The following is a 16276-nucleotide window of genomic DNA, read 5'->3' on the forward strand; positions in this document are numbered from 1 at the left end:
GGCATGACTTCAAACTAAGACAAGTGAAGTTTATTTTCCCTGGTAAGTCAGTTCATCTAAGAGAAACAACAGTGAGATTAAGCTAGCAGAAGCTACTTAGTTTGGTATGAGGTAAATGAAAACGTAGGTGGTACAGTAGCCACAGAGCATCTAATGGTAGCTTTGGCTTCGTGCACCATCAAGCAAATTTTATTTGATAAAATGGAATATATAAGACTGAAGAAATCTCAAGAATCTCAGAGTTTTGGTGAAAGACTGAATAAATGCGTGAGTAAATAAAATAGAAGTCCTTTACACTAACACTCAAGACTAGCATGCATACATATTCATATATATGTATATAAAACACCTGTATTTGTTCACTGCTGAGGGTTTATGGAATATAGAGGCTCTGATTGGACTTCGTGATCAACAGCTTGTTGGAAAAGGTTTTCTTCAACTTAAACATAGCCAGTGAGGTTTCCTCGGAGAGGAAGAACAACCAAATACAAAGATAAAATACAAAATGGTAATAGAAAATACAAAATATACAAATACAAACTAGAATGTATATAGAAATAGGAGGTAGAAAAATGCAAGCCAGAGCTCACCAGCTCTGTGAGAAAGATGAGATGCAGCAAGAAATTAAAAGGGTAAAAATCATTGGTAGAAGTGGGCTTGGTGATCTTCTGCCTTCACAGTTTCTGGCAAAACCAGTCTTTCTGAAACTAGAGGCTGGGGAGAGTTTGTGGTAGGGGCGAGGAGTGGTCTATGGAGATTTACAGTTTTTACAATTTTGATGCTTCAGTTTTGAGATTATCTTTTAAGATTCTGTCAGTTATAAATTCAAGATTTCCTTTTGCAGTGACCATGTCAATTGAAAGTCATTTTCATAAGTAAAATTTTATTTCTTTCCAAAAAAGACCCACAGAAGTATGTTAAATTGTCCCCAGAATTTTTTTGTTCTTAAAAGCGTTCTGCAGTGAACAGGCCATTCTCAGGAAAGCAAATACAACTGCCTTGTAATAAGTGAGAGCAATACTGAACTTGTATTAAGAGACAAAAACATTAACATCCTAAACACCTGTCAGACCAGCAAAGGTTAAAGGTTTGTGATATGCCTTTTGTGACGGTAGAAAGAAACAAGCCTTCACATACGTTGTCTTTTTGATAAAATATCTGTCAAAATTTAGTAATGCTAATTTCTATTAATCTATTAACTCCATTTTTAGGAATTTTTCCTACAAACACATTTACATCTGTATACAAACGTATGCACTGTAAGTTATCTGGAATCTTTTTTTAAGCATCAACAGTGATAACAAACAATTTCAGATAACTTAAATGTCCATTAAGGATGTACCAGTTAGTGAAACTATATGATAGCCATATGATGGAATGGAATGAGGGACATCTGCAGGTACTCATTGGAATGCTCTCCAGGATCTTTTACCAAGTAAAAAAAGGGATGTGCTGAACAGCGTACATAGATGCTACCATTGGTATAAAAAAAAAAAAAAAGAATACATACATATAATCTTTATACTTCTGAAATATTTGTATGCACAAGAAACTATTAATAGTGGGTGCTTCTGGGAAGAGAATTGAGTGCTTGGAGGGCAGGAATGAGAGGCACATTACCTTTTTACGTATTTTTCTATACTTTTTCCTTTAAAAAACATACGCCTTTATTACCTATTAAACTTCTTTAAAATGAAGTTTGAGAAATGTAGAGTATTTTACACATTTCTTATTTAGTGGGTGGCAGACTTTATGGTGAGAAGAAATCAATTGTTTTAGCTTTTCACATTTTCACTTAGCCATTTTAAACTCTTTCTCGGCACTGATACCTTGCACCCTGGCAGATAAGCAGCAGATTCCTACCTTGCTTTCTCCCCTTACCAGCATTAAAAACAAAGAAAGAAAGAAAAAAAATCCTTAAAACCATAATTTTAGTTTTAGTCAAGATTTGGAGGCTGAAAAAAAGTGTCTTAATGTTCTAGAATACAAATTTTGTTTAAAAAATGCTATGCTATTTATTGAGAAACTGCCCTTGAATTTTAAAATAACTTCTGTTACCTTTATAGAGGTAATACATAGTCATTATAGAGACATAAGAAGAGATGAATAAGCAAAGATGGTGGTAAAAAGTCCATATCAAGCCACCTGGAAATGAGTGTGTAAATTAAATGGATACATTTGTTACTGACCACTTTAGTGATGCTCTGCAGACTCCTTAGTGCCTTGCATTTTCTTCAGGTGGCCGTCTTCCTGTGGACATCTTTCTGTGAAAGGGAATATTTCTCTACAACATAACTTAATGGGCTGCATGGTTTTCCATCTTATGAATAAATACAGATAAACATAGAGACAGATCCATGAGTCCCCTTTTCTTGAACTAGCTGGTTTTTAAATTTCTATGAACAACAATCCCTGCTAAACGTCCGTGCTAAATCTTTATTATGTCCTTAGGATAAATTCTGATGAAATTACTGGATTAAAGGTAAGGGCAGTTTAAAGCTTTTTGGTAAATGTTGCCAAATTTGCTCCTGTTGCCATCCAGATTTGCAGCGAGTTATTTTGAGTTTTTTAGAAAGCCTCCTTTTGTGAGAAAATCCTTAGAGAACTGTCGTATAAGGATCTTCTATACAGATACTGTGCTATTAGGGACCACAGGTGCATATAAACTGTCCAGATGTTAGTGCCCAATAGTACAGTTTTTAGTTACCAGACAGACAGTACACTTCAGTTTAGGCAAACCTTAATCGGCTGTTCAGTACTTTCCATTCCGGGTCTTGCCATTTTCTCCAAAAGATATTTTAAAACATTAGTTGTTATTATACTGTTTAGTGTAATGTTCACAGTGTTTGTACTTTTTTCTTTTTGTAAGAGTCAGAGTGGATCATCAATACACCACTGTGGCCTTGCGATAGACTGGATGTGCTCAATCGGCATAATCTGCTCTGTACAATTGCACATGAAAGCTTAGCAAAGAGCCTTTATAGACAGACATTTGAAGTTTTACAAAATCTACCAGGTTTTCAAAAGTCTGAAGGTATGTTTTTTGAAAGTTTAGCTTAATTATCTCTGGCCCATCTGGTGTTTAACTGTTAATAAGAAACAGTTCTCCACCTGTTTTGGTTGAGTTTTATATCCCAGCACATATTTTTAATGATGTTGTTTTTTGTAAAATGTGTTCTCTGCAAACTGAATATGCTTTCCTGATGGTTTAAAAAAAATAAGATGCTTATCTTTGGATTGTTTGTCAGCAGTTCCTAAAAGGAGCATTTCCTGATTCCCCTTTTCCTACTTCTGTCAAGTCATGAGCAAACAGTATGTTAAATGCCCCCAGCAAGCGTCATACCTTAAAATAATTCATTGCATTGGAAAAATAAATAATACTTTTTCTTTTATCACTTAACAAATATAGAACTTATTTTCCATTACCTTGAAACATAGGAAAACATGGAGGAAATGGAGGAAATTAAGCAGATAACAAGTTCAGAGAAAGAATACTGTGGGCAGTGGCAGGTAGTGCCCTTGAGTGCTTGCAAGTCACATGCAGGCAGCATGTCGAGGGAAACAGCAGAAGCTGTGGGTCAGGAATGAGCTGAGGGATGGGTCAGAGTCATGGGTTAAGTTTAATGAAAACAAAAACATTAACGTGAAGGCCTCCCCTCAGTGCTTTATCAGTGTCCATTTTCCCATTTATTCCACTGGCATATTGCAATTAGTGTTCTTAACTGTTTCTCCCTCTAGACAATAAAGTCCTTAAAGGCAGTGATATTTTCTTTATCTTGGTATCCCTGGTACAATGGCTGCTGTAGAACAGGCTTTTGATAAATAATTATGTTATAATGAAACAAAATAATAATAGTGAGATTGAACAGATGGTTGTGCCGGACTTTAGAAGATCCTGAATGGCAGACTAAACAGACCTTCTTCTCTATGTGTAGTAAGGGGTCGCTAGAGTTTTGGGGACAGGTAGTGATGTAATCAAGCTGGTGTTACAGGAAAGTTCCCTGGTGGTAATGTTTAGAAAGAGACTAAAAGTAAGGAGATAAATTTCCTAATTAGGCATAGACCACTAAAAAACCCTACAGTGATAAAGACCTGGAGTCTAGGCACTGACTGATTCTAGGCAGTAAAAGAGTTGGAAGTCTCCGAGGGGGCTTCACTGTCTTCAAAGTAAAGAGCAGAAAGGAGTAGACATACATAGTAAAGGAGGGCTTTTTTAATTTTTAAACATTTTTTGGGGGAAGCAATTAGGTTTATTTTCAAGTTAATTTATAATTAGGTTTATTTTTTATTTTACTTATTTATTTTTGGTGGAGGAACCATGGATTGAACCCAGGGCCTTGTGCTTGCTAAGCATGGTCTCTACCACTGAGCTATACCCTCCCCACTGAGTTTGTTTTTTTTTTTAATTTGAGAATGAATATTTATGAGGGGATGACTTATTTTAGTCATCAGAAGGAGAAGTCTGAGGTGTGCACTGTAGATAGAATGCAAACAGAACTGTGCAGTCATTCATCAGAGACCCTGCACATGCAGTCACCTTGTGAGGACCATGGATAGAGGTGTTAATGCAGCCTCTGAATTCACGTTCCCTTCACATTATCCATTACACAGTAAATAAACGGTTTTGCTTCTGTTGAGTGCTTTATTTGTTAACTTAGACAACATGTAAGATGATTGCATTTTAGTGACTATGACTCCTGTAGTGGGTAGGAAGGGGCCAAGGGGAGCAGAGAGGAAAGGAGAAGCGTTAAGAGGGAAGTTTAGGAGATGAAGACACATCAATTTCATTATGTCAGTTATTTTTTCTTTTCAGAAACTGTGGATGTCTCACAGTGTAGTCTTCTTTTTAATAAACTTCTGGATGCCTGTATAGAAGACAACTGCCTTGGCATGTCATCCTCCGTAGCAGAGTTCATGATTTCAAAGAGCATCCCTACTGATTTTTCCTTTCTTAGAAGATTGATTACTTCTTTAGGAAGGAGTAATTTATGGCTCAAAGCCAGGACCCACTACAAAAGTAAGTTACATTTTAAAAATTAAAATCTGATATATTGGTTTTTAATTTAATTTTCTAAACCTAAATCATGTGTGATATTTACATTGAGGCACTGAATATATAAAAAGAGCAGTTGATACACATTCAAAGATACTAAACAGATCTGTACTCTTTTGAAACCTGTTACTAATTACTATATTTTGTTTCTAATTGCTATATCTTTTATTTCTTTGTGTATTAACATGTCCACTGGATGATGTGAAAAGGAAATAAATGACACAATTTGAACCAATTTGGTATATTTTTTAAACAGGAGTTAAACAATTGGTAGAATGAAGTTTAAGAAGTAATCACATACCTATCACTGATCTTTATGGTAGAATATTTTATAACAGGCCACAGGAGGTACAGAGGCTGCCGTTACAATGCAGCATGACACATGACAGTTTTTCATGTGGCTCCTAGTAATAGAACTTTGTTAATCTGTTTACAATTGTTCCTCTCTAATAAGTAAGCTTAGAAAACTAACACTTTCTCTAGTCCCAGCCTCTTCACAGGTATTTTAATTAGAACACAATTTTGTGTAGAATCTAGATCTAGAAAGGAGTTCTTTTCTGCCTTCAGGCAGTAATTTGTCTTAAATTTTCCTTTCTACCACTGTCATCCATATAACAAACATTTGAGGACCTAGTGTGTGTCACCCCTGTGCCACCCTACTGGCACCAACAAAAACCTCTCTCAGCTTGGAATTGTTTTTCACGTTGCCAGCTGTGATCAGTTTAGCAAGTGGTAACTTTTTTTTCCCAATGAAATGAGAAAGAAAATATTAGCGTGCATTACAGATAGTAAGGTTAAGTATTATTTGATAAAATTTTCATTTCAGTTACATATAATCATGTATGTGTACTGGGTCATTATGTAAAATGTATTTCTTATTGTAGATTACAATCAAAAGAAATTTCAAAAGCAGAATTTTTTTGAAGATGATCATAAATTTTGAGGAAAGGTAGAATGGTTTGTTCATAACACTTCATTTCACTTTTGTGGTTATGTTTTAACTCCTTATACTATTTCCTTGAAGACTGCTAGGAATCACACTACAAAGTATGTATGTACTATTTGGTGTAACTTCATGATTTTAGTTTTTAGAATTGACGTTAATGAGGTCACTTTTTTCAAATGTGCAGTTTGGGGGAAGTGCCATCAGAAAGCATTTGTATGCCACAGAAACAAGTATTAACTTGGAAACATTTAAGTGAGATTTCTATGAATCTTTCTATTTTTTAGTAGGAAATAAAATTTTGTATTAAAACAGCTAAACTTAATCATTTAAAAATTTGTATTAGCAGCTTTATTGAGATATAATTCAAATATGAAGTTCACCCATTTAACATGTACAATTCAATGGCTTTAGTGTATTTACAAAGTTGGGCAACCATCACCACAGTCAATCTTAGAACATTTTCACCAGGCCAAAAAGAAACCCCATGTGCATTAATAGTCACTCCCTATTCCTCCAAATTGTTCCAGCCCTAATGATAATTTATTTTTTAACTTTTTTTTTTTTTTTTTTTTTTTTTTTTTTAGTGTGTGTTAAAGCAGTTAATGCCTGGGTACAATTCAGTACCTTTCTTATTAGCATTCTTCCTTTTATCTAAACACACCTGTGCCTAATTTTATGTGCAGTAAAACTTCTGGGGCTTATGCAAGTAAGGTTATATGGGTAAAGAGTGTTTTTGTTTTTATTTAATGTACCTGAGTTATAAAATGAAATGAATAATTCATAGTCACTGATCAGTCTTCAAAACATCTCATTTCCTGAGAGTGTTGACGTTAAAGTATCAGTGGAACTCTCTTTGATTTATCTTCACACATAGCTTACCACAAGCTAGGAAAGACTTTCAGTGCCTCATGATTACGTCTAGAGCTCCGTACTTAATTCTGAGCTTACGGCTAATTCTTCTTCAAGGCACTTATGTTACGGCTGTGGTGCCAGTGCCTTCGTTTTGCTTTTTAAAAAAATATGTTTACAGCTTTATTAACATAATTTTGCATACTATAAAACATATGCATGTAAAATGCACAGTGCATTCATTTTTATATTCAGGGTTGTGCAGCAATCACCACAGTCTAATTTTAGAACATCTTCAACACCTCCAAAAAAAGAAATCTGAAACACATTTGCATTCATTCCCCGTTCCATGTATGTTCCCCACCCGACGTAGCCCTAGGCAACAATTCATGTCTCTGTCTCTATGTATTTACCTGTTCTGGGCATTTCACATAAATAGAATCATTCAATATGTGGTTTTTTGTGACTGGCTTCTTACACTTAGCATAATGTTTTCAAGGTTCATTCATATTGTAGCCTGCATCAATATCTCTTTCCATTTTATTCCTGAATAGTACTCTATTGTATGGAATTTGTTTATCTGTCCATCAGTGATGGACGTTTGCATTGTTTCCACTTTTTGGCTATTAAGAGTAACATTGCTCTAAACATTCACATACAAGTTTTTGTTTGGACGTATGTTTTTCATTTCTCCTGGGAGCAGAATTGCTGACTCATATGGTAAATCTGTGTTTAATATTTTGAGGAACTGCCAAACTGTTTTCCAAAGAAGCTGTGCTGTTTTACATTTATATTGCCACCGGCCATGCATGGGACTTCCGATTTCTTCACATCCTCACCAGCACTTGTTACTAGGTTTTTTTTTAGCCTTCCTAGTAGATACATAGTGGTGCTTCACTGAGGTTGTGATTTGTATGTTCCTAAGATTAATGATGTTGAGCATCTTTTCATGTGGTTATTGGTCATTTGTATATCTTTGTGGAGAAATGTTTATTGGATCCTTCACCCATTTTTTTCTTTGTACTATTTTAAATGGAGGAGTTTTTTGTTTTTTCTTGCTGAGTGTGTAAGTGGAGGGGTACTTATCAGTACACTTATGATATGCATATACATAAATATATACACACACACACACTTCAGATATAAGTCCCATCTCAGATATATAAATTCATGTTTTTTTTTTTCTATTCCATGAGTTGTCTTTCACTTTCCTGATGCCTTTGCTTTTGTCCCCAAACTAATCAGAGGGAAGTTGTCCAGGGACAGCAGAGTTGCCTTCCTGATGCTCCTAATTTGCTACCTAGTCCTAAAAATACTGCTTTTCTCTTGGAGCTAAAAAGTCAGGAAGGGGACTACACTGCTGGTGGGAATGCAGTTTGGTGCAGCCACTATGGAAAACAGTGTGGAGATTCCTCAAAACACTAGGAATAGACTTACCGTATGACCCAGGAATCCCACTCCTGGGCTTGTATCCAGAAGGAAATCTACTTCAGGATGACACCTGCACCCCAGTGTTCATAGCAGCACTATTTACAATAGCCAAAACATGGAAACAGCCTAAATGTCCATCAACAGGTGACTGGATAAAGAAGAAGTGGTATATTTATACAATGGAATACTACTCAGCCATAAAAACCGACAACATAATGCCATTTGCAGCAACATGGATGCTCCTGGAGAATGTCATTCTAAGTGAAGTAAGCCAGAAAGAGAAAGAAAAATACCATATGAGATCGCTCATATGTGGAATCTAAAAAACAAAAATAAACAAACAAACAACAAAGCATAAATACAGGACAGAAATAGACTCACAGACAGAGAATACAGACTTGTGGTTACTGGGGGGTGGAGGGTGGGAAGGGTTAGCCTGGGACTTCAAAATTGTAGAATAGATAAACAAGATTACACTGTATAGCACAGGGAAATATACACAAAATGTTATGATAACTCACAGAGAAAAAAATGTGACAATGAGTGTGTATATGTCCATGAATGACTGAAAAATTGTGCTGAACACTGGAACTTGACACATTGTAAAATGATTATAAATCAATAAAAAATGTTAAAAAAAAAAAAAAAAGTCAGGAAGGGGAGATGTTAGTGTTTCTTTCTATTACTTTCTGCCCCTAAAGCCAAATGGAGTATTTTTCTTTTCATGTCTGATTTTAGGGGAAAAAGTAATGTGAGTAAATTTCTACTCAGTTTATTGGCTTTGGTTTTCCTCTTCTGCTCAGAAAAGTAAAACAGAAATGCACATAAATTATATCTACCGATAGCTTGGAGAGTTAACAAGTCAGTGATTGGTTGGTCCTGGCAGTGGTCTAGGGAGATGGGACTACCTAGTGGTTAGGGTTCCAAAATCTGGAGTCAGAAGGCCAGGGTGCTTACATACAGCCCCCCCCATCTATAATACGAGCATTGTTGTGCCTAATTTCAAAGTTGGTGAATTGTCAGGTTAAAATAAGATAAAACCTATATGTACCTGGCGAATAGTAGGTCCTCAAAGATTAGTCATCATCATCCACAGTAGAAAGATTTCTTGAAGAAACTTATCTTAATAAGACATTTTAAGCAAATTTTACACACAGATTTAAATTGGTTTCAGTAAAATATTTCCCATATACAATTTGGATGTCCCAAGACTTATGTATAGAAGATTTCCCTATGTATCACTTGTAATAAGTACATAAACATTTTAAAAGAGTTTAAATCTCTTCTTTGGAAAAGTGAAATTTTCAGAACATGAATTGGTGAACAACACATAGAGTGCCTACACGATGGAAATGTATTTTATTCATTTTTGTATCGCATGTTTAGCACACTGCCAGCATGTAGTAGGAACAGCACACATTTATTGCACAAGCTGTAACAGCACTATAAATAAGGGTGCTCAAAAATACTGTAAAACTATGTGATACAAAGTAAAATCTTCAAATTCTATCTTCTATTTTCTTTCTACTCTTTGGATTCATAATTCTTTTTTTTTTTTACATTTTTCATCGAGTTATAGTCATTTTACAATGTTGTTTCAAATTCCAGTGTAGAGCACAATTTTTCAGTTATACATGATGGATTCATAATTCAAGATAGGGAGTTATTATAAGTATATATATATAGTTGCTATTAGACCCAGGTCCCATTAAAACAACACCCGAGTAGCTATTTCTGATTTTTTAGTTATTCTGAAATTATGTTGTGTTGACTGTGGCTTGAAATAAGTGGGCAGTTGCTCCAATGAGGCTCAAAAGTAATTCTTCAGAGGGTTTTTTAAAATTTCTCATTTCATATTTAATGTTTCAAAAACATTTTACAAAGTATGATTTCACATGTACTAGGATAAGCTCACTACCATATAATTTGTGCAATAAATCTGCTTCTAATGTGAAGAATTATTCTGTAACAAAAGTAATTATCACCTCTGGATATTTTGGAAACCTAGGTTTTCACCTGTTGGGGTTTTAGTAAAGTCTGATCTGTTACTTGATTTTCAGGCGCTCTTTCATTGGGTTGTTACCCACCATTGGAGGGGAATTTATACCAAAAAATTCTACTGATTCCTTCCTGTTTGTCTGAGATCGAAATGCTTCTAGCTGTTGAAATCTTCCTGGTATCTAACGCTAGTAGTATTCAGAGTCCTGAAACTTCTACAGAGATGCTGCAGATCGTTTTAAAAAGGTTGGTTGAAATAACTTTAACTGCACCCTGAAAGCAGATTGTGGCTCCCTACACCTGCCCTAGGATGTAAATGTTTTATTTATGTATATATATAAACGTATGTAAAGCATTTATATATTTGTATACTTGTGCATGTATAGTATTGACAAACTTTGGTAACATTTATATTGAGAAAGGATTTGACCTTTTGAGACTTAAAACCGAACAAGTTAGTACCTTTCAAGAAACACTTTAACAACTTCAAAGATCATGTTAGATGGTCATAGAGACAGATCTTCTTTAGGTTTGGATCTTTCTTGTGTGCTGATAGTTTTTAGATAGAAACCTAGAAGTTATTTATCTTTATGGTCATCACAGAAGATCTAAGAACCAGGTGTAAAAGGGAAATATATGATAATTTATTAGGTTCAGTCAAGAATCCTCTTGAAACTAAAGCCATCAGCCTAGTCTCAATATTTTAAAATGTTGTTATAAATGGATAAATATTATAACATAGCTCTTGGACCAGAGTGGCATCCCTTCAAATAATTTTATTCAAAGTCCAGAATTTAGGTTTACAACACTCCAATTTCTTGTCAGCTTTATCCAGGAAACTTGTAATATGAGGATCTCATGGGATTCCTATTTTAGAGTTTTTTGACCAGAGTTTTGCTTCACTTTACTGGTGGTACAGACCAGATCCTCAATCTGAATAGTCTATTAGTTATCTGTTACAGTTTTTGGATTATCCCAAAACTTTGTGGCTTAAAACAGCAAATATTATCTTAGTTTCTGTGGGTCAGGAATTTTGGGAGTATCTTATTAGCAGGATGGTTCTGGCTCAGTCTCTCGTGATGTTGGAGTCAGGATGTGATCAGGACCTGAATCACCTGCCTGACAGCTTCACTGGGGCCGGAGGATCCGTTTCCCAGCTGGCTCACTCACATGCCTGCTGGCAGGAAGCCTTAGCTCCTCGCCACATGGGCCCCTCCACAAGTTTCTTAAGTGTCTTCATGACACGACAGCAAACTTCTCTCAGAGTCAGTGATCCAGGAGAGAAAGCAAGGAGGAAGCTGCAGTGCCTTTTAGGTCAGCCTGCTAGTTTCAAGGATTCTCGCATAAAATACAAGACTCCTGGGTTGGAGAAAGGACTTTATTACTTATGGCACAGCAAGCAGCATGATTATCTGCATATCTGTATCTCTTCCTCTTGCTCCCGAGTCCCACAGATGGGCCAGGATGGATACCTGCACATGCAGTGGGTTCCGTTACCCAGGAGAGGACTCCTGAACCTAGAAACCCAAGTCCTTTATAAAGGGATAATAAGCATGCCTGCCCCCCTGCTCTTCAGGAAAATACTGTCTCCACCTTGTAAGGCTGTAAGCAAACCTGTCTTTTGCTGCAAAAGGAGAAACTCTTTGTCTTTCAGAGTTGTTCACTGTATTAGACATTCTTGTAATCTGGAACAAGGGGTAGTCAGTGTATTTGCTCTCAAAACTTAAAGAAATGCAAGGGGCCATGAAAAATTGGTATCTAACAACTTAGTGTCCTAAGTTGTACAGTGTCGTTTCTGCTCTATTTTTGATAAACAAGTCATTCAGCCCATCCCATACTGAAGGGGGGGAGAATTGGGAAATAATTTATTTTAGGTCCACTTTTTTTTTTAAACCCACTAAAATTAGCTTTTTTGTTAGAGCTCTTTTCTGAAGGCTTCCTCTTCACCACTGTGCACCCCAGTGGCATGACGCATTTGGGCTCCCATCACCTCCAGAGGATTTGGTTTTCTCATAGCTTTCCATTCCCCACACATGTGCAGCCTCTGTATTCAGTACTGAATTTGTGATGCTAGTACCTAACAGTGGCATGCCTGGGTCTTTGGTTTTGTCCAAACCAATGTTGTTTTCTCTATTATTATTATCATATTGAGCCCTGCTGTCAGCCGAGGGAGGCTGATGTGGTGTTCTAGGAGGTGAGAGGCCCAAACGAACAAATGCACGAGGAGGTGCCATACCGCCGGACAGACTTCAGCCGGAGACACCATAGGGTTAACAACACTTTATTTCCACAGGGAGGTGCGCCTATGATGCACCTGTCCTGCTTTTATCTGTTTTCTGTCAGCACATGCGTGGTCTGAGTTTCTTTGTTCATTAGGCTTACAGAATATCTCTAGCACAAGCATACTTCTATTTTCTTTGTTCTAAATCTTACATAATTGATGCATGCACGGAGCAATTATTTACTGCACACTATAAACATGCTTTGATCGTGGCCTTGGGTCCCACGGCCTTAACTCATCTCAAGATCAGCTTACACCTGCCTTAACCTCTGAGAGAGTTTTATTCATCATTAGACTTTCAAAAACTGCATGTGGTTGGCATACGCCCAGTCTACCAGATTTCAGGCACTGATTCCTAAGCCAGAGTGTACTAGAAGGCTCCTGACCAGTCTTTCCTCTTTTTGACCACTGGTTCCTGTTCCAGGTGGAAGTCCTCATTCCCACCACTCTGTAGACCACACTGTGGTGTTAACGTGGGTAGGCTCACCCTCCGGCCTTCTCCTGGGCCCTCTGAGTGCCAAGAGCAGGACATAGGAAACACCAAGAAAAAGCGATGCCTAATGACGGCCACATCTCTATTTTAAATACTTCCTATTCCCTGTCTATAGGAAAATGGAGACTGGTAGAAAAGTTACTTTAAAAGTAAATTCTAGCACTTTAGTGAAATACTTTTAATTAGGACTGAAGAAAATTACTGGAAATTAGTAAAGGCATATAGCTACAATTTCTGTTACCAAATGTGAGCTACATATTAAGTATATGCTTATAATTTTAAAAAGCCATATCAAGGTAAAACACATGAATGTTATTAACTTCAAATTTGATTAAATTTAATACTCTATGCATTATAATAAATAATTATACAATTATTAACTTCAAAAATAGGTTATTAGCTGTATTGTAGATTATTGTTTCCAGACTGTGGATTGTAGCCCATTTGTGTAGTGAAATTAGGTTAGGGGGTTGGGACCATTTAATTTTTTGAAAAATGAAACCTAATAGAAAATATAGTACATTGTCATAAAGGCAAGTCTTGTTCAGTTTTTATGTATGTGGGTGTATATAAAATGTCTTTTACTGTGTATTATAGTCAAACAAGTTTGAAATCCGCTGTTAGAATGTAATAAAAAGACTGTCATAGCTTAGAACCAAAAAATGTAAATTCCTATCTTTTGAAGAAACTATATAGCTTCTTTTTCAAGATTCTGACTCTGTGAGGTGTCCACTTTGTAGATGTGAAGAAAACAAATCTCGGAGCCAGGATGATTATCAAGCTGCAATGAAAAGATTAATCATGGCTGCTCATATATCCGATCCAAAGCTTTTCATTAAGCACATGACTGTCAACGTTAATAAGGAACAGGTTTATAGTTTGGAACAATGGTCTGCCTGGAAATGGCTGAAAAAGAATATGAAGTGGGCTGAAAAGGTTTGGCTTTTCAATAACCACTAGTTACTAAAGGCTTTTTTTTTAAGTTCAAGTACTCATTGTTGAAAATAAAAGGCCCTAAAAATAAAGACAGTTTTCACCATATTCAGCTTTTGCTCTTTATTGATTTATAGAAAGTTAATTTTCAAACACTAAAGATTTTGATTGATGTATGCAGTTTATAACAGTTTTATCCATACTGAAAATAATTTTTTGAATTACTTTTTGACTTCTCTTTAATTTAGGTAAACCTAAGTGTCGTGAATCCTAATTTATTCTGAAATCCAAACAATGGAAAATCACAAACTGAGTGTTGTGCAGCATTTAATAAGAGGGAGACATAAAGCAGAAATATGCAAGCAGGTGTCTGGAGCCTTCGGAGAAACCTTTAGTGGTATGAAGTACATCTCGTGAACACTCAGTCCACTCTCTGAAGCATAGTCTACATTTGTATTCTAGAATAGTAAAATAAATTGGAAAATGACTCAAACACCAAAAGTCCAGAGTACCTTCTGAGTTAACCAAAATTTTTAAATTATTCTTTTTTCCTTTAGTGTATCTTAGAATACTATATGTATCTTGAAAATTTGTAATTTATGTAATAAGTCACATTAGCTATGACTAAAGAACGTCTTTTAAACAAATATATCAGAACTTAAATATCCAAACAAGGATTGTTCCTTTCAATCTTACTATCTTATTTCAGTCTTATCTTATTATGTTCCTTTTCTGAAGCCATCTTCAAAATCTGTAGCAGTCATTCTCCAAGGTGGTCATCCTCAATCCTAAGTTTGATACTTTAGATACTTTAAACCATAATTTAAAATCATTTAGAGAAAGAGTCTGAATAAGGTAAGAAAAGAATAAATGGTGACTAGGGGGACTGAAAGTATTTCTTAAAGGAGTTCCCAAGATAGAATGTTGGCAGCATCATTGGAAAAATCTATAACCTCACAAAAATAAAAAAGTTAAAACCTAGCACTTAGAAAAATGCCTTACTATGATAAAATGTGGAATGAATAGTCTTGTGAAGGGGAGATGGGAAATGAGGCAGAAGGAGACATCAAGAAAGAGGCCCAGTTCTCTAGTATGAACAAACTGGGTGACTAACTGTCATTACTGAAATTCAGCATCTAGGAAATAAATTGAGTTTGGAGATTATTACCATGAGTTTAAGATGCCTTTGAGGACAAGTGGAGAACAGTAAGTGGGCAATTATAATTCAGTCTTTTCATAACTGAAACCCAAAGAAAAGAACTAAGGAAATATGAGACCATTTAGATGCTGGTGGCAAGGATGCATTTGAAGGGATGAAGGTGCAAGAGATGATAAATTAAGCTTTTAGGAAAAATCGGTTTGGGTGGAATGGATTATAAATTGACCAGATTGTTTATAATGAGAAGTGAAGAACCATTAGGGCTGGAACAAGACGAGGATTTTGTTTTTTGTTTGTTTGTTTTCAGCTCAGTCAACAGTGCCAAAAGGTAGGAAAGGGAAAAGAGTGGTAACTATATTTGCCTATTTCTCCTGTGGCAGTTTATGGGGGTACACAAAAGCGAAATACTGCTATTAGTAAAAAAAAAAAAAAACAAACAAAAAAAACAAAAACCCAAGCTCATGGTGGAGAATGCTTATGGTTTCAAAGTATCCAGATGTTAAAAGGGGCCAAAGTCAAAAGGAAAATGCGAACCAGAGAAAAGAGAAAAATTTTAATTAGCTATATTTATGTAAAAAAAGCCAAAGGGCAATCTTCAGTAAGACCTTTAAAGTATGAAGCTCTCAGCTCCGAAAGCTCGCGGGCTGATCCATCAAGCCAGCCTCGTCCCTCTCCTGCACCCTGGGATGGGACACCTAGGCCATCCTTACTCCTGGCGTCTGGTGGGAGGAGGAACAGGTCAGAGAAAAGTGGCGTGTGGACCCTTGCCAGAATGTAAGTAGCAGGAGGAGGGGAGGGGGTTCCGTTTGTGCCTTCGGGCTGTTCAGGGCAGAAATGGAGGTCGGTGCGGGCAGGGCTCAGAGTCACCTTATCTCATTGTGCTAAGTTTTGAACCAAGGCAATGCCAGGGACTGGAGTACCCGTAACGCATCTGTTTTAACTTATTTTGAAATGAGAGACCTAAGATGATTTAACGTTTTATTGTTTCCAACTATCGTATTTCCCCGAAGCCTTTGACTTACCCTAGGAAATTGCTGTGATTCACATCTCATAGCAAAAGATTTAGAAAAGGAAGCTTAAAAACCTAGATACTTTGCTATAATTTATTAATTTATCCAAAGGGCTTCCTGCTT

At 36.2% G+C, this 16276-nt stretch overlaps 1 protein-coding gene across 2 annotated transcripts in view; it reads left to right on the top strand.

Moving 5' to 3' along the window:
• LOC116150504 (protein TOPAZ1) overlaps positions 1 to 14011 on the top strand; it is a 54287-nt gene extending 40276 nt beyond the window's left edge. For both annotated transcript variants that reach the window (XM_064479252.1, XM_064479253.1), the window contains exons 17-20: positions 2870 to 3034; positions 4814 to 5017; positions 10340 to 10523; positions 13792 to 14011. In XM_064479252.1, the coding sequence (XP_064335322.1) occupies positions 2870 to 3034; positions 4814 to 5017; positions 10340 to 10523; positions 13792 to 14011 (773 nt within the window). The remainder of the gene's footprint in view (positions 1 to 2869; positions 3035 to 4813; positions 5018 to 10339; positions 10524 to 13791) is intronic.
• The last annotated feature ends 2265 nt before the right edge of the window (positions 14012 to 16276 follow it).

The sequence above is a fragment of the Camelus dromedarius genome, chromosome 26, assembly GCF_036321535.1.
Source record: "Camelus dromedarius isolate mCamDro1 chromosome 26, mCamDro1.pat, whole genome shotgun sequence".
In the NCBI taxonomy this organism is placed as follows: Eukaryota; Metazoa; Chordata; class Mammalia; order Artiodactyla; family Camelidae; genus Camelus; species Camelus dromedarius.